The sequence below is a fragment of the Dendrobium catenatum genome, unplaced genomic scaffold, assembly GCF_001605985.2.
Source record: "Dendrobium catenatum unplaced genomic scaffold, ASM160598v2 fragScaff_scaffold_223, whole genome shotgun sequence".
In the NCBI taxonomy this organism is placed as follows: Eukaryota; Viridiplantae; Streptophyta; class Magnoliopsida; order Asparagales; family Orchidaceae; genus Dendrobium; species Dendrobium catenatum.
Window position 1 is genome coordinate 91,631 of NW_021318685.1, and position 23,708 is coordinate 115,338.

Consider the following 23,708-nt stretch of genomic DNA (forward strand, 5'->3'; position numbering starts at 1 on the left):
CTATATAAAAGCAATTGACTTCTGAGTCAGTCTTATCAAAGCTACAAAAATATAAGAGGATCATTTAACAAACTTCATATAATAACTAGCCAAGCTTAAAAATTATGTACCTCAAATATATAAGTAGGCCTCGGCTAATCAGCAATAGCTTTAACTTTCTAGGGATTTTCAAAAATACATATGCTGCTTACTATATATCCTAGAAAAGAAATATATTTCAGCCAAAACTCACACTTAGCGAACTTAATATACATTTGATGCTACATTAGCATCTCCAAAATAATTCTCTTTTAAGTCATATGGTCTTCCTTAGAAGTATAATAAACCATAATATCATATATAAAAATGATCATAAAATGATCTAGATGCTCTTGGAATATCTTGTTCATTTGATCCATGAAAATTACAGGTACATTAGTCACTCCAAAAGGCATGACTAAGAATTCATAGTGTCCATACCGAGTACTAAAAGTAGCCTTCACAATGTCTACTTTTCTCACCTTCACATGATAATATCCAGATTTCATATCGATCTTAGAAAATACTAAGAATCATGTAAGCTAATCAAATATATAGTCGATCCTTGGTAGAAGACATTTATGATAAATTGTGACCTTGTTCAATTCTCTATTATCATACACATACACATCGTATTGTCCTTCTTTTTTATAAACAATGCAAGTGTTCTCTATAGAGACACACTAGGACAAAAAAATCTCATGTCAACCAACTCCTGAAGATATACATTTAATTTCTGAAACTCCTTAGGTGTCATCTTATATAGAGCCTTAGATATTATAACAGTGTCTAGAAAATGTTAATATATAGCTCAATATCTTTATCCAGAGGTACACTCACCAGTTAACTCATCAGGAAAATCTCGTATTATGAAAACATTAGAAAGAGAATCAAAATACACACTCCTAGTCCAATCAGATGCTAGAAATATAATAACCTATCCACTTGCATAATAGAGATTATATATAAATACCACACCTCTAATTCCTTGAAAGAGATAACTCTCACTACCCAAAAATAGAGTGACTTTTTTTAAAACAAACAATCTCAATCAATCCATACCTAAAATGACATCAAATTTGAATTTAGATAACAAAATCAGGCTAGACCACCCTTTTTTTATCATATATCTCTATGTCATAGAAGCACACCCTACTCGTTACCATACCATCTCCAATCGACAAAGTAACAGACAAAGTAAAATGCAGTAATACATATGACAAGTATAGTAAATCAAAGTAGCGCTAAAAAAAAATAAGTGATTGACTCTAGAATTGAATAAAATATGATAAAGATGATCAGAAATGTAAATCTTACTTGTAATAATATATGGAACATCTAGAGCCTCATGCTGAGTCAAACTGTACACACTTGTCTGAATCATAGTTGGTGCAATAGAACCACCAGACTTTCTCTAACCTGAGGGTCTCCCTTCTATATAATTAAAGCTACATCTTTTTTAAATGATCTCATTGCAAAAGTACATAATGGAACTATCCTTGTCTCCCTACTAATCTTAAATAACCCTCAGATCTAGGCTCAGAACATCGGTCGGGCCCTACATGTCGACAGTTTACTACTCTATGTCTAATCTGACCACACTGAAAACATTACTTATCTTGTAACACTGACCAAAGTGGCATCTTCCACAACTACAACATATATGTGCCCCACTAATAGAATCATAATCAGCCATACTGCCACTGTCAAACATTACCATAGAAACATATGTCCTCCTCTCCTGGACTCAAGGAGTCAAACCTTATTCCTATTCATATTCCTAGAAAAGACACTGCTAGAAGTCTCATCACCAAATCAGTTTCTACCATTAGTATACTGCTGGTGAGTAGCTATCAAATGAGCTCGCACTACCAACTCAGAGAAATCAGAAATATGAAACAGAAGCAATGGTTGTCTCATATTTTCTCAGAGTTCACTTATAAAGTTGTAGTACTTCTCCTATGGAGTGTTAACCAATATGAAGTGTATCTAGCCAATACAGTAAACTCAGCCTCATACGAGTCGAGTTGATCTCAAGTCACCTCTAGCTTGAGCTTGAGCTTAATTAATTAAACAAGTTTGAGCTTGAGCTTTATTTTATGACTTTGAATGGCTCATGAACTGAATTGTTTATTATGAAAGAGAGAAAATTATTATGATTCAAGTAATTGTTATAATATAATGATAAAATGAATGAGTAATTAAAAGAAAAATAATTATAAAAATCATTAAATATAAGAAAGTGAGTTAACGAGTAGAGTTAGGCCTGGCTAAAGCTTGACTCTTTAGCTCATTGAGCTTGACTCATGAGTCATTTATCGAGCCAAGCTCGAGCGGACTCATGAGTCAGCTTGAGTCACTTACACCCCTAGCCATACTGCATAACGACACTGCTCCATAGGACAAGCTTAAAAAATGTCTCCTACATCTCTGACATGTAAAAGCTGGAACAAATTATACTAAAAAATACATCAGTAAACTCTTCCCAGCTAATCAGGGAGTTTGGCCTCCCCAGAAACATCTCATAATGGTCTAGCCACCAAGGCACTGCCTCACCGTCTAACAGAAAAATAGCTAGAGATGCCTTCTTCTCGTGAGGACACTTCATACCATTAAATATCTTCTCCATACTCATCAACCAATCCTCTATAGCCCTGAACTCAATAGCCCCCTCAAATCTTAATGGATTTAATCTTAAAAACATCTTTAAGTGTCAGTTTACATCATCTGATCTAACAAAATGGATCATATTTTGATCCTCACCCATCAACTAGGCTATAAAATTGGCAAACTTTGAAATAGTATCATAACTAACAACATGAGTGGTATTCTATATAGGTGCTACCTAACTAACACTATATCCATCTGTTATATATGGGCCTTGTGGATTATAACCACACAGAACACATGACTTATGAGACCCTAAAATCTAAAGGAGAAATTTAAACCTACTTATAATTATAAGATTTCTTTTATCATATATATATATATATATACAACTAATCATCAATAATATAAAAAATAAACATTCAGAGTGCGCAAATCACATCTTCTCTTCTCGAAATAATTAATTACAATAGTTTAGCTTATAATGTTTTCAACAAAACTCAATTAAATTTGAACTACAAAATTCTAGATAAAATTTCATATACATGCTAAAGCCTAGCCTTCCTGCTCTCTATCTAATTGGGCATACTGAGCAAGACCTTTACCTTTTTTTTTAAATAACCAATTTCCCCCAAACAGAATATTAATTCATAGCAAAATATAATTTGAACAAAATCATAAAAGCATTGTTTATTGTTTAAGTTCTAAGTATATTGATGCACATATGAATGAAGAATGCACTTGTACTTATGCCCCTTATAACTCCCAATCTTCCACATCCCACCTATTTAAGACAGGTGCATAGCATCAAAACTCTCAAACTCTCACGAACTTCCTATACTCCATCCCCAACACCATTACAACACCACAAGGCTGCAATACTTTCCTCAAACCACCATATTCTTCATTTTCCTTAGAATAAGACGTCGGAGCGTCAACTCTCGGTGCTGCACTGCTCACTGAGTAAAATCTGACTTCTGGTTTTTCTAATTTGTTAGCCCACATTTCCTAATTTTTTTATACTTCACTCAATTGAATCATACTCACAATTACTAAATCAACTAAAATTATAGTTATGAGTAGATAATTACCTGAATTTTAGAGAACGGATATTACAACACTGAACACACATGCATATCACTACGGGAAAACACGCGATTACCGTCGGAATTTCCGGCGGATATTTTTGCGCCGGCATTGACGGCGCAGGTTCCGGCGGAATGATGCGACGTAAAGTTTACGGCGTTATTTCCGTCAATTTATATAGCTTTATTTTATGATCAATTTCCCAAAAATCATTACTCTGATATCAAAAAAGGGTTATCACAATCCAACCCGATATGACCCGTAGATAAAATAAGTCCTATCATGTTAGCTTATAACATGTCAAACCCATGATCAAAGTTTTGGAAAACTTTTAGATTTTTTTCATCTTCTTCAAATTTGAACTTAAAACAAACAACGAACCCCAAAGCTATTAATAACTAACAATATATAATAAATAGCTCATCCACAAATTTCATTTCACTTCTCACCAAAATATATATACAATATTTACACCACAATACATGACTATAAAACAAAACAATTTAAATAAATAATCATGATTGTATAAAATTAAAAAGGAGAAATACCTATACAAACTCGGACATATTAGATCTTGACTTTGCTATTTAGCCGGTTCCTTCTCTTTTCCAGACACATTTGAGTAAGTCATACGTATCAATCTAAATTTTCAAATAATCATTTATTAAGCATTTAGATGAGTTTTAAAATAGTTCATAATAGTTAATGTACTAAATATAATAGTGTTTGCAGTTATCAGAAATATAAATAGTAATGCAAAAAGTAAATAAATAAGCACTTCATATATCAGAGCAGAAAATAACTTATTTCCCTTAAAGGCCTTTTACCTCCATTCAGAATACAATTTTGATAATTCTAGCCCTTATGACTCCTATGCTGGCATATAAAAAACATATCCTTATGACTCTTAATGCCCATTAGCATATTATAATGTGTGTATAACACCATAATGTATCTTTGGCACCAGAATATACGTTTAGCATCATAACAAAACTTCCTCCACCCGCACAAGATATCTTCAAAATTGCACATTTCAATCAAATAAATATATCATTCATTGCATAGCATTAACAAAATTCATAACAAAATTTAACAAAATGCATTAAGGATATAGTTGAATGTATTATTGAGCATAAATGCACATAACAAAATTATTAGATATTATTCAAAGCATTATTTTGAAGGTTTAATTATACTACAACACTATTATTTGAACTAGAATAATTTTCTAAGTTGTCAAAAATCTCTTGCTTTTCAATTTACCTAGTAAAAATTCCTCAAACGATCTCTAAATGTTTAATATGGAAAGTTACATGATGAAAGTTTTATAAATATCAAGTTATTCCCATTTTTTACTAACGGAATTATAAACTAAATCAAGAATTTGAAAATTTTCATTATTTTCATTTTTTTTTTAAACTGATAGGCAAAATGCAACCTACCTTGAGCTGAATTTTTAAAGCTGAGCCAACAATTGAAAATAGAACAGTCTCCCAAATTTCTCTCTCTCTCTCTCTCTAATGGTTTAATGGAAAATGATGTTTTTAATATGAAATTTTGGTTGAGCATCACAACACCCATTTGTATGTGTTGCAGCGCTCCCACTAAAAGCCCATAGCACTACAGCGCCACCCTTAGCACTACAGCATGAATTAATTTCCAAAATTTCAGAGAGCTCAGTGTCTTTATGCTGGCTACTGCAAAGCCTAAGGAGAAAATTCTATATTTCACAAACAAACACACATGCCACCGGGACTTGCTTTAAAACACATGTAGGCTTTCACATGCATTCAAAATATTCTCACACACATGCATATGGGTTCAAATGCAAAAATTCAGTTAGTTACCTCTTTCAAATCGAATTAGACGATGTGTAATTGTATCCTAATTCAATAGGTGTTACAGTTCTTCCTATCGCACTATGTAAATTTCTTCTCTCAAGTGATAATGAGAATTCTCTTTGGCGTTATGTGGATGGTGAGAGAGAAATAATGAAGATCTCAATCAAGAAGCCCCTCATAAACTTAAGTTTCGTTTGAGATAGTTTTTTATTGCTTCTTAAAATAGAATTTTAATAAAAAAATTTAAATTTTTTACTAAAACTCTATTTTAAAAAGCAATAAAAAAACTATCACTAATGAAGCCTTAAACTATACTAATTATTTACTAACTATAATTTCATCTCTTTTTAGTTACATCAATCCATCAATTAGTAAAGATCAACCCTAAACCTACACAAGAAATCTTAGCTTTATCATCTTAAGTGTCCTTATAATAAGGCTTAGCACATAGCTTTGGCTTTTAGAACATACAACTTCAAGGCACAAGATTAGACAAAATTTATATAATAATCATCTATTTAATCTTAATCATCTAGATAAGCAGATCTTTCTAACATCATTGAGATAAGATTGATTAAAATAATCAGTACCTGCGAACATTCATAATTGCGTCAAAATTTTATTAAACTCAATTTCAATCAAACCTAGCATTGTTATAGACTCAAAATCAAAATTAAAAAGAAAATCAACTTTTTTTAAAGTTGTTAAGGAAATATTTTTTTGTTGTTATAGTTTTTTGTAAAGGTCATTGTAAAACTGCTAAGAAAAAAATAACTCTGTTATAAAAAGCAGTTTCCTATCATAAATTTTTTTTGAATGTAGTGAAAAATCAACAGCCAAACAAAATTATGATTACTTTCGAAAAAACAAAACAGTAAGAAAGTTGTCACAAACGAAGCCTTAGTTTGGGACAGTTTTTTTATTTCTTCTTAAAACAACTTTCTAATTTAAAAATGAAAATTTGTATACTAAAAATTTATTTTAAGCAGTAAGAAAGTCATACCAAATGAAGTCTTAATCAATTTTGAAAAGCAAAATTTGATCAAACTACCATATTCAATACTAGCCTATTTTGGCTTACTGACTTCAGGCTACTGTATAGAAGTGTATGCACAAATATGAGCCCCATCTAAATATTACTACACCTCTTTCTATTAGAAAGGAAAATTATCACAATGTCTCAATTCTCAACTATAGCAGAACAATTTGTTTACAAAGCCAATACTTCTTGAACAAAAGCTGGCTGGTATTTGTTCACTGAAACCACAATATATCATTACCAAGGAGCAGAAGCTTGCTGAACATATCTACAGAGAAATTCCACAAGTTGCAACATCAAACTGTTATGAAAACAAATTCAACCCCTCTTCAAAGAAAGAAAAAAAGAACTTTTAGAAAGTTTCATACTCCGAATGATCTGCAGTGTGCCTGAAATCCAAACATTTTCTCTCCCCGCTGGTGCTCGAAACCGCCGGAGCTCTCGCTTCGTGGCTTCTCGACGTCTCAGGCGGTTCGGAGCAACGGATTAAGGCCCAGTTAATACCTTCAAAGAATGGATGTTGCTTGATTTCAGTAGCCCCTCTGGCAGAACCAAGCCTGCTATCAGGTTCTTTTACAAGAAGAGCTCTAATTAAATCTTTGGCATGAAAGCTAACAGAGGGAGAATCAGGGAACTTAACGGTTTGGATGACTGCATTGGTCAAGGTCTCTTCATTACTAGAGCCCTTAAAAGGTGTCTTACTGAACAGTAACTCATACAAAAAGATCCCATAGGTCCACCAATCCACAGAGCTGCCATGTCCTTTGCCCTTGATTATCTCTGGTGCCAAGTACTCATGGGTTCCAACAAAAGAGTTTGAACGGGCATCAGTGGGCTCAAAGACAAGTTGTGGAAGTGGGAAAACTTGTCCAGCCAAATCTGATTTAAGCTTCCTGTTACTTGGCATGGTGGATGATAAATGAGCCCTGAAGCAGGCAACGGGAGCCCAAGATGGCTGTAGGCAGAGAGGGTCCAAGCAGTTGGCTTCAGCACAAGGTACCGATCGCCGCTTTACGGTCTCTGGTTTGCTCAATGATGAGGACCTGAAGAGAGTTGGATTGACTGTGCACCTAAGAGAGAGGTCAAAATCAGTGAGCATAATGTGGCCATCTTCCCGAATCAGGACGTTTTCTGGTTTGAGATCTCGGTAGATAACACCTAGCAAATGTAGATATTCCAAAGCAAGAAGAACCTCAGCAACATAAAACCTGTGAAATGGTTGAGACGTTAACGGCCTTTTTTATAAATCTCATGAATTTAAAATTGTAATCTGAATCTTAAGTTATCATTGCCACTTAAAGCACCTTTTAGAACTAAAGAGAGATCAAACTTGCTGCAATGCATATCAGATCTCACATTAGGATTTTCTACTGCATCTCAATATGAAAATTTTAAATGGTTTAACTTAATAGAATCATTATGTTACCTGTGAAGCATACGCCATTGGGGAAAAATATGTGAGAAGTTTAGTTCAAGTTTAACTTAATTTGAACTCATTGTTGTGATTGGTTGCTAGTGTTCACATCTTAATCATCTCTTGCTCACATACATTGTTCGCTCTCTTGTGAATTGGGCTCATGTTAGAAAAATTATCAAATACCCAATCAATCCGGCTAAGTGTGCTATAAACCAACCATCAAAGATCCTTATAAACTTCTACAAAATTGCTAGTTTTCCTTTTTCGTTCTTGCTTTTATGAAAAACATTTTGTGTATTGAGCCTGTGTTTTTTAGGAGAAAAATATGGCATGAGTGTTATGTGTGGAATCTGATTGTGTTGATCAATCATGTTATTTTGTTGTCTCGGATCTCAAGTTTTTTGTGCTTGGGGGGGGGGGGGGGGGGGGGGGGGGGGGTTCCCCTTGAGTTTTGGTGCTCTGTACACGAGCGCCCCAGCACTGAACGACTGAGAGCGGAGCACCACAACGATATAGATATAGTGTCGCAATGGATCAAGACAGAGGTTTGAGCGTCGTAAACTGGCACCGCAGTGCTGCGAGATGGACTGGACGGTTTTCTTTCTTGCTTTTCCTGAAGGGTTGCGTCCCTTGAGGTTATTTACTTGGCTTTCTCTTGTATTTTGAGTGATAAAAACATTTAGAAAGGTGCATGCGATAAGAGAAGCAAGGAGAGAGTGAGAAAGAAAAGAGACATGTACTTATTTCTCCCAATTTTCAAAGTATTTTTTTGTGTTGTGTGGCTTCGTGGTTTATTTACCCATTTTGATTTTTCTAACTTTAAATCCTGGTGTCCTTTATTTATTTATTTTTTTTTCATTTTTTTTAACTTTTTGCTTGTTTCTTCATTGGGGTATTTACTCCTCATCCCCAAAAACTGGAATCAGAGTGAGGTTATTCAGTTCGAGTAGGAGAAATGGCAGACGAAGCAATGTACAAGATTGAAAAGTTCAATGGTACAAACTTCGCATTTTGGAGAATGAAAATTAAAGATTTGTTGTATCAGAATAAGTTATATTTGTCGTTGAAAGGAATCACCAAGCCGGATTCTATGACTATGGAGTGGGAGATTCTTGATCAGACTGCACTAGATTTGATACGACTTTCACTTTCCTCATTTGTTGCATTCAACATTGTAAATGAGAAGACTACAGTTGATCTCATGGCCGCAATAACTAATATGTATGAGAAGCCATCAACCTCAAACAAAGTATTCTTGATGAAGAAGTTATTCAATATAAAGATGTTGGACAACACATTAATGGCAGAACACCTGAATAATCTTAACACTGTGATGAGTCAATTGTATTCAGTTGACATCAATTTTAATGATGAGGTAAATTGGCAGAACACCTGAATAATCTTAACACTGTGATGAGTCAATTGTATTCACTTTCCTCATTTGTTGCATTCAACATTGTAAATGAGAAGACTACAGTTGATCTCATGGCCGCAATAACTAATATGTATGAGAAGCCATCAACCTCAAACAAAGTATTCTTGATGAAGAAGTTATTCAATATAAAGATGTTGGACAACACATTAATGGCAGAACACCTGAATAATCATAACACTGTGATGAGTCAATTGTATTCAGTTGACATCAATTTTAATGATGAGGTGAGGGCATTGTTGTTGTTATCTTTATTGCCAAAAAGCTGAGATGAGCTTGTTACTCTTGTGAGTAACTCTTAAGAAGTTAAAAGCTGAACTTTGAGGACATTATGGGGTTAGTGCTTGATGAAGAGGTTTACCCCCTACTTGGGTTCTGGTGTTGTGTATTCGAAAGCCCCAGTACTGAACGACTGAGAGCGGAGCACCACAACGATCTAGATATAGTGTGCAGAGGATCAAGATAAAGGTTTGAGCATAGCAGCGCCCTAAAATGGCATCGCAGAGCTGCGAGACGGACTAGACAGTTTTTCTTTCTCATTTTTTCTAAAGGGTTACGTCTCTTGGTATTATTTACATGGCTTTATCTTGTATTTTGAGTGAGAAAAATATTGAGAATAGTGCATGTGAGAAGAGAAGGAGAGAGTGAGAAAGAAAAGAGATCTATACTTATTTCTACCGATTTTCATAGTAGATTTCTTGGTGTTGTGCAGCTCAGTGATTTTTTTTCCCTATTTTGATTTTTCCAACTTTAAATCCAGATGTCCTTTATTTTCCATTATTTTTACTTTTTGCATGTTTTGTCATTGTGGTGTTTACTCCTCATCCCCAACAACTGGTATCAGAACGAGGTTATTCAATTTGAGTGGGAGTAATGGCAGACGAAGCAATGTACAAGATTGAAAAGTTCAATGGTTCGAACTTCGCATTCTGGATGATGCAAAGTAAACATTTGTTATATCAGAAAAAGTTATATTTGTCATTGGAAGGAATCACCAAGCCAGATTCTATGACTATGGAAGAGTGGGAGATTCTTGACCGGACTACACTAGGTTTGTTACGACTTTCACTTTCCTTATTTGTTGCATTTAACATTGTAAAAGAGAAGACTACAGTCGATCTCATAGTCACACTGACAAAGATGTATGAGAAGCCATTGACCTCAAACAAAGTATTCTTGATGAAGAAGTTATTCAATATAAAGATGTTGGACAACACCCTAATGGCAGAACACCTGAATAATCTGAACACTGTGATGAGTTAATTGTGCTCAGTTGGCATTAATTTTGATGATGAGGTGAGGACATTATTGTTATCTTCATAGTCAGAAAGTTGGGATGGGATTGTTACTCCTGTAAGTAACTCTTAAGAAGTTGAAAGCTGAACTTTGAGGACATTATGAGTTTAGTGCTTAATGAAGAGGTTTGCAAGAGGGCGAATGGTGAATCTTCAAATTTTGCTCTAAATGTTGAAGCTAGAGGAAGGGGTTTAGAGAGAAATCCTAGTAGAGGGAGATTTAAATCCAGGAGAGGAAAGTCTACTTCAGGTAGAGGAAAAGTTGTGTTAGAGCTGTGGAAAGAATGGTCACTTGAAGGATTATACAGTTCCAAAGAAGGGCAGTGGTGGAGGTCAAGACAAAAATCATTATACAAATGTATCTGCAGAAGAATGTCAGTCAGATTCTCTGACTTTATCTCTAGACAATTCTTAATCTTGGGTGATAGATTCAGGTGATTCTTTTCATGCCAATCTTAATAAAGAGGCATTCAAGAACTATACCCAACGTGATTTGGGTAAAGTATATCTCGGGGACAACAAGCTCTGCAACATTATTGGACATGGAGAAGTTGATATCAGAATGTCAGATGGGTCGATTTGGAGACTCAAGAATATTAAGCACATTCCTTGTCTGAAGAGGAGTTTAGTTTCTGTGAGTCAACTTGCAAACTCAGACCATGTGACATCATTCATAGGAGATACGTAGAAGGTGACATAAGGGGCTATGGTTATAGCTCGTGTCAGTATTGAAGGCATCATGTATGTTATCAATAGAAGAACATATTCTATTGGAGTAGCAGATTTAAATATTGATGGGGGTCTTTGGCATCGAAGGCTTGGTCATATGAGTAAGAAAGATATATATTCATTTCTTATTAGAGGAAAGTTTCATGAATTAAAATCTATAGATTTATATTTTTGTGAACTGTGTATATGGCAAGCAATATAGGGTGAGTTTTTCAAATACTAGTTCAAATCAAGTCAAAGAAGTTGAAGTTAGTGCATACTGATGTATGAAGTCCTACTCCAGTAACTTCTATAAGAGGATTTTCGTATTTTGTCATATTTATTAATGATCACAATAGGAAGGTATGGGTGTACTTCTTAAAACACAAGTCAAATGTGTTTGATGCTTTTAAGAAGTGGAAGGTCATGGTTAAGCTTGACACAGGTTTGAAGCTCAAGTGTCTCAAATCAGATAATGGTGACGAGTATCGTGTCAAGAAGTTCAAGGAGTAATGTGTTTTGAATGAGATCATGCATGAGTTCTTTGTTCCAGGAACACCACAACAGAATGGTGTTGTAGAACGCATGAATAGAACTATCATTGAACATGCCATAATCATGAGGTTACATGCTAGTCTACCTAAGCAGCTCTGGGCAGAGACAGTGAATACTGCAGTTTATCTAATCAATCGTGATCCTTCAATTCCTTTGAATGATGTGTTACCAAAGGAAGCCTGGAGTGGAAAGGATTTTAGTATATCTCACCTCAAATGCTAACATGAAATTGGTACATTTTAGGAATAAAGAATATTTTTTGGATTACAACAGGAAAAGGGCACTATTTCCAATTGATCTACAGGTAATTTTATTTGTTGTTTTGCTCATTTATTTAAAAGTCATTTTTTGAGTACTGATTATATTCATTTATGTAAATCTTAGTTGAGTGGCGGATTCAATTTGGTGATGTCACTCCAGAATTACAATATTTTGCTGTGAAAGTTTTGGGATTAACGTGCTTTTTATCTGGATGTCAGCGAAATTGGAGTACCTAGAATCAAGTGCATACAAAGAGGAGAAATTATCTGTCAATGTTGAGGATGACTTCGTTAGTGTACATTATATAAAATAGGAGACTCAAAGACATGAAATTGAAAAAAAAGGTTAAAGGATGACGAAGATCCTTTGATTTGTGAGGATATGGCATCTGATAAAGGTGATTTGTAGATGATAAAAAGATGGTAATGCCGTATGAATTACGAGATGAAAATTTGAATGTTGATTTCTTTGATAGCCATAAAGCATTTACATCCATCACAACCAAAGAACAAACCAAAAAAGGTATATAAATAACATAGTTTTCTTAAACTTTACTTTTATTGATGTATTACTCATCTTCATATTGTTAAAAAAATATTTAGGAAAGAGTAAGATGACTGATATAGAGGAAAAAGAAGCTGTTGGGAGACATTGAACTCCATAGGAGATGAGGCAGAGGAGACAGAAGTTCATCAAAATAATGATTGAAATGAAGACCCCCTTAGTGATGACAGTGCTAATGACTTCTGAGTTGTTATGTTATTACTATTTATTTTTTGAATTACATGTTAATGAACAAGATATTAGGATTTGGGAAAAATAGAATTTTGAGTTAAACTATGTTTTATATTGTCTTATTATTGTGATATTTATATTTCAATTTAATTTCAAACAACTTATTACTTAACACTTCATATCTTGTGCTTTTTTTATATTTTATATATATGACAATTTATTTCTTATATCAACTTTTAATATATAATTACATTAGTATATAAAAAATTTATCATTTTGACTTCACACAATTTTCTCATTTTGAGGCTTATGCTTTGCCTCACGAATGCCTCAATACCCAATTACGTAATTTTAAACATTGATCCTAGCAAGTTCAAATAATTAATTTTTAATTCTTTCATTAAAATTGCCTAATTAGGTTAAGAAGGTCTTAATTATGATTATTTAGGTAATTATAAAAGACTTAAGTAATTTGGCCGTAATATTAATTCCATTGAATTCATTTTGTATGCATAAAATTTCATCAATAATTCATATAAAGTCAGGATTTAAATTGATTAAGTTATTAATATTTTTTTTCTTAATGTTTACCAAACCCCGCCGTCACCCTTGTGTCATATGGTGCTTATTGTAACATTCCAATAGGTTACAATCGGAAATTCCAATCTTGCCACAATCCCATTGGTATTATTTTTGAAATATTTTTTGGAATGCTTTCTCTCTCTCTCCCTCACCAACATATAGTGTATATACAACAGCAACAACATCAAGCATTTATACCACTAATGGGGTCGGCTATATGAATCCTATTTCTCCATTATGTCGTATTAAGAGTCAAATTTTTAATTAATTCTAATAAAAAAAAGACATTTCTAATACTATCTAACCAAGTATTTTTAGGTCTACCACTATATTTATTAACATAGCTCAAATCTAGTATATATTTTCTCTAATCAGGACTTCGAAAGGCTGACCTTTAATGTGACTAAACAATCTAAGGCAACTCTCTCTAATATTATCTGCCACTGGAGCTACTCCAAACTTTTTTAGGTATATACTCGTTTCACATTTTGTCTCTAAGCGTAAAGCACTCATCCACCTAAGCATCCTCATCTCCACAATACTTGAATTAATTTTATGCTTCTCTTTTAGTGGCCAACATTTTGCGCCATAAAGCATTGTAGGTCTCACCATTATCTTATAGTGTATATAATGAGGAGAAATTTTTGTGGACTTCAGAAACCATTGCGAACTTTATTGTAAAATCATTTTGAGCAACATAGAGAAGAAATCAAGTATCATTAAATAAGAGAATCCTTGAGGGCAACTCTCTCTTAATCTCTAAAGAATTTTATATAACGCTTTCTAGTATATTTTGCAATATATTTTGTGCAGAGATTATGTAAGGTTATATTAGTTTGTGTTAGCCTTGTACACCACCAAAGCTTAAGAGAAATTTAAAAAGGTAATCTAAATCTTGTGTTTAGAAATTTGGATTTGCCTCGCCAGTTATGAGGGGAGTTGTGATTATACTAAGTGTAAAGTGGGTGTAGGAGAGTATATTAGGTGTGAAAGCAACTTCACTGAGAAAAATAGGGCTTCTCCACCATAAGAATATACTTAGTGAAATCCTAAAGAGTATTTAGGGGTGGACGTAAGCTGGTGTGGTGTCAAACCACGCAAAAATATTTATGTCCAAACCTCAATAGCTTAGTTTGCATTCCTTACACATTCATCTTTAATGTTCTTGTGACAATTTTCTTGATTTAGGTTCTTGTACACTTATATAGAGTAAATCATTCATGTTGTGCTCAAAAGTTTGTTATTCTTATTTATAACATAAATCTTTATAATAACCATATCTCTTTGTGTGTAGACACTTTTTGAGTGGCTTTATGTTACCTTTCTAAGCGAAACATAGTGTTTGTAGTAGAGTATATCATTTGTATTGTGCTTAAAAGTCATATTGGTAACTTACCTGCAAATTCATGCACACATACACCTTAGATCTTTCATGACTTTTTGATTAAGTTTAGTTAGTGGTCTATTAGGGATTAAGCTAATCTTGATTAAGTGATACATTTATATTCCTAATTATTTTATATCACTTTCATATTAGCATAATCCATCAAACCCCTTCATTCACACTTATGTGATGTCATACTTATAGAATTGATTCAGAGGATGAATGATATGCATATGTGAGTGAACAAAATATATAAGAACTTCTACCAAGAGTGAAAGGGAGAAGAACATGACTAAGCTCATTCTTTTTTTTTTTTTTTGCTTGAATTGACAAAATATGCATATTATAGATTTATGAAGCTAATATAAAAGACCGCGAATCACGGCTTTTTTTCTTAGAATAATTGAATAAATACTAAAATGGATGGGTGTATAAAGTACTCTGTTGAAGCTACATACCTAGCAGCTGGCTCAGAAAAGAACCTGCCTACTTGTTTCTGTCGAAGAACATGAAGATCACCACCAGGACAATATTCCATGACTAGACAAGAAAGATTATCAGAGGTGAAATGGGCATATAAGGTTGGAAGAAATGGATGATCAAGCATTTGAAGTATCTCTCTTTCTGTTTGTGCTCTCAAAAGCTTCTTTCTACTAACAAGAAACTCAGTATCCACAACTTTCAGGGCGTATAAGCAATCAGAACCTCTTAACTGAGCGAGATAAACAGTTCCAATATCTCCACAGCCAAGCTTCTTGTGTAAAAAAAAGTTCTTTAAATCTAAACCCACGTGTTTCTGCGCAGCATTGCAGACTGCGATCCATTTCACGTCCTTGGACATATGGGGCCTACTGCCATTTCTATCTGTGATAATGTGATGTCTGTCATCACTTATGGTAGTGCTGCTGCTGTAATCTCCAATGCTACTTTTTGAACTCTGGGAGCACTCACCCTTTTCCCTTGATCTACAAGTTTCAATTACTTTTAAACCATTTGGTTTATCATTATTGCAGCTAGCTTTGTCAGCATCCAGTTTGTCCTCACCTTTGTTATTTTCTGTGGTTTTGATGGGCACATCAGAATTTGTATTACTACATGAAGGAGAAACAGAATCTTTTAGGTAACTCATCTTGATTTTACCAGGGGAAGAACAAGATATTTTGGTTTCATTGGATTTTACAAAACGACATTTTCCATCATGTGCCTGCTTTGAATTCCTTCTATTGAAACATTTTCTCTTCAACACCGGTTTTTTCAGTCGCGATCCCATGCTGATCACCTTGCTTAACTCAGCATTAACTTGATAATCAAATGTGAATGTTTTGGGCAAAACCTTTCCTTTTATTCTAATCACTTCTACGCCCGAAGAACTTTCTGCAGATTCTGTCAGCTCCTTACCTATAATTGAAGTTGCAGAACAGTGAGATGGTTCTACATTTTGAGCAGAACATACATTGCTCATATTCTCTGAAGGATAACTATCATTTCTATCAGGAACTACAGGTGGTTCCATCACATTTTGTCTCACTTCTGCAGAAGGAACAGTCTCCTTGGCATGGAGCACAACAGAAGCATACAACTTTTTAATAGTTTCAACATCACAGGCACTGGAAGATTTATGTGGCAATGACAACCTCTTAATAGCTGCCATTTCTGCAGCATGAGATATGCATAACCTTCTCAAAGCTTGTTTCAAAGTTAGTGCTTCAGAAATTTCTTCTCTGTACACATGAGGGATCGCAACTCCTTTCTTTAAAGTACATTTTTTAAGCAAATCCACGGCTTTCTGGCGAGAAGGGCCCAAAGCCCCGGCAGACCGCCTAGTAAGATCATTCCCAGGGAGTCGAAGAAAACTCTCATCAGACTCGTCTTCTTTCAACTTACTAATATATTTGTTGCATTTGCTCAAATGATAAACCTGTTCCTGTACCTCTTCATCAATTTCAGACACAGCACCTGCAGAACCCATTTTTGTGTATCTATACCATACGTTAAACTTTTAAGACTATCCACATAGCATTACTAAGCATCACACACAACGCTTTCCACCATTGAAGAAATACCAAAGCTTCAAAAGTGCTATCATTTTTCTCTTTCAAGCATGTAGAACAGGAAGTGCCAAAGATATGGGTCACTGATCTGCAAAACAACTGGCGCTACCATGACCGAGCAATCTCACCGGCGTTGTATCATAATTTGAAGTCATTTAAAGCTGATGATAAGCAGTGGAAAATATTTACACAAACAGAATGCACATCAAACAGCGACCGAACCCTTATATGGCATCTTGGAGATATGAAATCCTACGCATGATAGTTAAGAAGTAGATAGATGAGAGACAAAAGGAAATAGCACAAATTTAAAAAACCTCCATAAGCAACAAACAGAATCTAAACCCGCTAGCCAAAGCCTTTGTTAATTAGATCATTTCCACAATCAACATATCAACAATCTAAGCCAATAAAATGCCATAATGAAACAGCTAAAATGGCGTTCACTCAATAAAGGGTTGTATCCTTTGCGCCAAGAGAAATTTAAATGGACACTAATAGCACTTGTTGATTCACACAGGTGCAAGTGATCACATCGCATGGTCAAATAAAAATTTAAATGTCTTGAAATTATATTTTGCCAAAAGACACAAGTTTATGAATAGCGTCTACTAAATAATTTGTCATATCGTTTTAAAAAAGTTCATAGTTTACAAAAGGTGGTATCTCTTCAGCAAGGACAGTAATGGCCATACATATTCTATAAAAACAAAAGTTTCACCACTGGTTAACAACACTGACAATCTTCTTATCCCCAAAACTCTTAGATCTCTCAATTAAAATTCAAAGCCAAGTTCTTAAGTGAAACCTCCAAATTATTGTTTGTAGGTTTTAAGCGATTTAGTTTTATCTCGGGATTGATTAGTCCATTTTGCATTCACCAAGCTCAATTAAAGCGGAGACAAATATTACCTTAAGAAAGTGCATATGCTGGCCTTAAAATCATAGAAAAATCAATCTGCTCGTAAATCCTGCTGATTTGAAGGTGTATTCATGAACAAAGAAAATTTAAAGGCTTCTTTCAGAATAATGAATCAATATTTCATCAAATTAAAAAAAAAAATTATGAAGCAAACTTTCCCATTGGAAGGATAGGATGATGTTCTTATCGACTGCATGAAAGATCCATATTTTCAAAACTGATTTGCCAGACCATTCTCAGACAATAATAACTGATTCTGAAGAGTAAAAGCCATTTAAAAAAGAATCAAGAAGATGATTGCATATGCAGAGGGCACATCCTCAATATTTCATTAAACAATTTTCATGATCTTCACGTCAATCAATTCATGAAAGGTCAACTAGCATTCTCTTGAAGCCAGTTACAATAGGGAGAAGCAAGATACAAATCAGTTTTGATTTGTATCCTTTTGGTTTTGTTATAGGATGGAGTTTAGCTTCTTCTCAAAACAAAGATTTACTCTATAGAGAAATTAAAAAACCATAAAAAAAATTGCGCCGGAAAGTTAGATTCATTGCAAATTTAATGTCTTCAATTTTGGCTCTAAAATGTATAATGTTGTTTGAAATATTAGGCAAAAGATTACAGCAGATACTAAATTAAATTCTTTGAAGCAAACAACTTCAATAACCAAAACTAAGCAAAGGAAGGCCAAAGTTACCATCACTGTGGAAAGATATAAAATTTATAATCGAGACTGCATATTCTACAAGAAAAAAAAAAAGTGAAAGCCTGATAAAGCTAACCAATTGAATTGGCTTTAATAGTTTTGAAAATGCATAGAAGCATGGAGAATGAATTAAATATATAAACAAGAAAATGATCAAATTGGTGGCTTGATTTAGATGCAAAAGATCGCAATTCTTCGTGCTTCTGGAATATCCCATTAAGAATAATTTCAAAACAACAAAATCATCTGACAAATGAAAGAATCACAGCTAAACTTAAAGCAGCTGCTCCAAGCTCATAATTTAGGGATGCTAAAAGCCCAAAACAAAACAAAAAACATAAATTGCCGCCACCAAGCACTGGAAATCGTCATTCAGTTCCAAAAAACTACCAAATTTAGACAGAGCAAAGGCAAGTAAGCCGCCATACCTATGAAGAATCCACGAAGGCCGTAGACAAAGTTCAATTAGCAAAACCACCATTGGGCTTCTCGAAGCACCTTAGGGAATTAGCTAGATGTATAAGAGGAAAAAAAAAAAAAAAAGCTAAATGGGGACCGGGTGGTAGGGCTCTAAAGCAAAGCGAATGAGGAAAGCGTCAGATTAAAATGCACGTCACGAGAAGGAGCTGCATCCACGCCGAAGAAGAGGCAACTCGTAAAGAGGGGCAAAAAGAGAAAAGAGATCTAAAAAAAAGGTTTTAAATTGAAATAAGAAGAGGGGGAAGACGGAAGGTAACAAAAATGGCGGATTTAAGAGATGGACATGAAACAGTCGATCCCGCGAATGTCAGGGTGAGAACAACGCAGACATCTGGCCCCGGCCCCCGGGCAACTGGCTAGCTTTTAGCGCGTCGGTCGAGTGCCTGAGGACGGGCAAATTATTGGGTCAGGTGACCGGAGCCAAAAGATAAGTTCGGACAACCAATAAAAATTTGCCGCGTCACCTTGCGCTTTAGTTGCGCTTTTTGACTTGCGCTTTAGTTGCGCTTTGGTTGCGCTTTAGTTGCGCTTTGGTTGCGCTTTAGTTGCGCTTTGGTTGCGCTTTAGTTGCGCTTTTTGACTTGCGCTTTAGTTGCGCTTTGGTTGCGCTTTAGTTGCGCTTTAGTTGCGCTAATTTTAAATAATATTTTATTATTATCCGAACCTATCTCTGCGTTCGGTCACCTGACCCAATAATTTGCCCTGAGGACGAAGATAGAGCTCAAGAGGTATGCATTGCGATTAAAATGACCGTTGTGCCACTACTGTAGACTGCTGGGCAGATCCAGTAGTTCTAGTGGAAAAGTGGCCTACCCCGAAAAAAAAAAATTTATATAAATTATTAAGAAGAAATTTAAAATTATCAGATTTATTTTAAGATTAATTTTTTAATATTAAGGCTCCATTTATGATAACTTTTTTACTGTTTCTTAAAATAGTAAAAGCTTTTTAAAACAGTAAGAAAATCATCTCAAATAAAGCCTAAACTATGTTTGTATATCCTAATGCAAAATGCATCCTTATGATTTTTAAAATCCTTGAATCTCTGTTCTATATGATATCCTGAATTGAATTAATATTCGTGCAAATCCAGAGTATCTGAAGATCATTCTTATAAATCTTACATCATGATATCCCACCTCAAATTTTTTCCTAAAATAAATTAGTAAATTTATTTTATAACTAATTAATCAATCATAATAAGTCCTATATTCAATTTATAATACATTTAAAATATTCATAAATCCTATAAACTTACAACCAAATCAATTGAGAGGAAAGAGAATGGAAGGGAAGAAGGCAACTAGCAGAAGCAAATGGTGATACAAATCACACTGTGGAATTATAGATGATAAGAAATTTATGAGGGAATTTCTATCAAAAAAAGGTATAAAAACAAAACAAGGAAAAAATATTAAGGCTTCATTTAGAATGGCTTTTTTATTGCTTCTTAAAATGATGTTTCAGTACAAAAATTAATTTTTTTTTAAACTAAAACTCTGTTTTAAGAAACAATAAAAAAACAGTCCCAAAAGAAGCCTAAGAGAGAGCAAAGCTTCATTATCTAAAAGAATGATTCACCTCTAAGGATGACAATCGATCATGATTCACCTATTAATAAACACCTCACATCCCTCTAATTTGAAGGTTTTAAATCTTATTTATCACATGGGATATTAAAAAAGATGTCATTTTATATTTCTTAAGCTTCAAATAAAGTGGTCCAATGGGTGTTTTTTATAGTTTTCGTATTCATAATAAGTTTGTATGGAAGGCTATTATGATATATTTATCTCATTTTTTGTACTTTTTTATTTGACAATTCTTAATAATTATCCTTGATGTGTTATTATCATTTTATAGGGTTAATATTTTGTTTAAAAAAAATTGATATCATGGGCATGATTATAATTGGGTAATCTCTTTCTCATTTATTAATGTGTTAATTCTATATGAAACAAGTAGATACTAGGTGCAACCATCTAACAACCTTAAATAGATGTTCATGCTAACATCCTAGGCATGAGTATAATCAGACACCTCATTCTCTTTATTTTTCACTAATGTATCAGCTCTATGAGAAATAAGCCAAGGAGGGGGCAACCCTTACTAGAACCTTAAAATACTTTTCATATAAATGAGTTAGGTGTGATTATAGTTGGGAAACTACATCGTATCGTCAGTTTTCTATATAATTAAGACAATTTTGTTCATAATTAATTTTCTAAGACTTATTATACATATGAATTTTCTGTTATTTTGACTTTCAAATGAAACTTGAATTCCACATAAAATTCACAATTAGACTTTCACACGTAGTATAGGAATAATAATGACTTTGAAGGTTAGTGTTGGTTATATATAGACCATTTTTGCCATTGATTTGAGAAACATGATACAATTATTTCATCACAATCAAGGTGCTATTAGTCTCTTTGGAGATTTCATTCGACATCATCTTTGACATGTTATTGAGTAATACTCTAATGAATAAACTATGATACAACAACAACAACAACATCAAGCATTTGTCCCACTATGTGGGGTCGGCTACATGATTCCTTTTTCATCAGTGTGTCCAGTTAAAAGTCAAATTCTCATTTAAATCTGATAAAGAAAGATAATTTCTAATATTTTCTAACCATGTCTTTTTAGGTCTACCTCTACCTTTTTTAACATAAGTCAAACCTAATATCTCAACTTTCCTAACCGGGTCATCGGAAGGCCTTCGTTTAATGTGACCAAACCATCTAAGGCGACTCTCTTTAATCTTATCTTCTTGCACTTGATCTACTCCAACCGTTTCACGTATATCCTCATTTCGTATCCTATCTCTAAGGGTAAGGCCACTCATCCACCTAAGCATCCTTATCTCTGCAACACTTAGCTTAGTATTATGCTTATCTTTTAATGGCCAACATTCGACACCATAAAGCATTGCAAGTCTCACCACCATCTTATAGAATTTTCCCTTAAGTTTGAGGGGGACCATTTTATCGCACACTGCCGTTGCCAGGTCCCAAGTCCTGAATGAGAAAAGTGGATGGTTGCGTTAGGTAGTCGACAACCAGCGTAAAACTTGTAGAATAATCATGACATGAATCCCTTAAAAAATAAACTATGATAAGTAAAAAAAATGGTGGATTTATCTATGCCTCTCAACTCACAAATTAAGTTGAAGTGGCAACACCTCATTGTTGACCTCGATTTTGGCTCGAATGTGCTCGAGCCCTTTTGATCGACTTAATCGAACCCCGTCAGGCCAGATTCGAGCTCAAATCGACTCGACTCGAGCCGGATTAGATTCGACTATGATTCGATTAGATCGGTTTATTTTATTTTGGTTGCTTCGAGTTCGATTTAATTTAAATAAATGTTAATTCTTAAACTTGATTTCATACAATTGAATTCGTCGAGCCGGCTCGAACCCGAACCGACTCGAATTGACTCAAATTTTGGACTCGAGCTTAATCCGATTTAACTGAATTAGACTGGATTAGCTCAATTTAATCACATCCAGAGCCACTTGACTTTTCAAGTTATTTGAATTTACTTCCTTAATCCGGAAATTGCGTCGACGGCCACGATCGAGCGAAATCATCGTTTCGGCCGAAATCCCGCTATTCAGAAGCTTTCTGTGATTCGAGCAGGCATCGAGCAGTGAGCGAAGCTGTTTTAGGAGATTTTCGGAAGCTGGAGCACGACGACGAAAAAGGGCGGGCTTCCTTTTCTAGTGACGAGTTTGATTTACCTGGACCGAAGGCTCTCATGCTGGGGGACTCTCTTCTTCTCCCTCTCTCACGCCTTCTACCTGGCTCGATTCTCTCTGACGCCTTTTTTTTTTCTCTCGATCTCCAGAACTCCCTTCCTCTCAACCTTCTTGGTCCAAAGACACGCCCGAACCCTTCTCCCTCTGGTCTTCTTCGGCTCGCACGATACCAGGCCGGAACTAGCCAGACACCGTCCGATCCCCCCGTTCGCGCGACCCCAGCCCGACGCCGGCCTCCTTGTGTTCGCGAAGCTCCAGCCCGACGCCCTCGGTTCGCGAAGCCCCAAACCCGACGCTCCCTTTCTCTTGTGTGTGCAGGCTAAGTTTGATCTCAGGGATCGGACTCCCTTTCGCGTGAACTAGCCAAGCCCGTCGCTCGCCCTCTCTTGGCCGATCAACCTCCTCCAAGCTGCAGGTGAGTATTTTCCTTTTTTTTTTCTTTCTCTTTGTCTCCATACTTCCATTCCTTCTCCTCAACCTTGTCTTCTTCCCCTCATCCTCTTCCATTCTTCTTATTCTATAAAAATCTGAGAATGAGATTGCTTTGAGTTGTGCTTTTGGCCCTTAGGCCTATGTCTTTTGATGAAATAATTATCATGTTGATCATGAGCATATTTTGGTAAGTTGTTTAGAGAATTTTAGTTGAGATTTAAGTGTGAACCATGACTCTTATGATAGCTTGTTTTACATGGCTTTACAAACTTTGCGTATAAGGTATTTGGTGAAATTCCCTTAAAGAATTTTTGAGATGTTTGGTGGGTAACTCATGGAGCATGTGAGATTTTATTTGTTCTTTCATGAGCTTATGCATCATTTT

At 34.8% G+C, this 23,708-nt stretch overlaps 2 protein-coding genes across 3 annotated transcripts in view; one reads left to right on the forward strand and one right to left on the reverse strand.

The window, feature by feature from the left end:
* Positions 1-6,671: 6,671 nt before the first annotated feature.
* LOC110103036 (serine/threonine-protein kinase D6PK) lies at positions 6,672-19,508 on the reverse strand. Of its 2 annotated transcripts, none has more exons than XM_028693058.1 (3): positions 19,071-19,508; positions 15,419-17,172; positions 6,672-7,799 (listed from the first exon to the last, which is right to left on the reverse strand). In XM_028693058.1, exons 2-3 carry the CDS (start codon positions 16,927-16,929, stop codon positions 6,944-6,946), a joined length of 2,367 nt encoding a protein of 788 aa, XP_028548891.1. In that variant the 5' UTR covers positions 16,930-17,172; positions 19,071-19,508; the 3' UTR covers positions 6,672-6,943. The 2 variants fall into 2 exon arrangements, with proteins under 2 accessions (XP_028548891.1, XP_020687238.1); XM_020831579.2 differs by having other exon boundaries at positions 15,419-17,263.
* LOC110103032 (monodehydroascorbate reductase, seedling isozyme-like) overlaps positions 19,384-23,708 on the forward strand; it is a 32,665-nt gene continuing 28,340 nt past the window's right edge. Inside the window, exon 1 of the mRNA XM_028693056.1 lies at positions 19,384-19,470. Within this exon, the coding sequence (XP_028548889.1) occupies positions 19,384-19,470 (87 nt within the window). The remainder of the gene's footprint in view (positions 19,471-23,708) is intronic.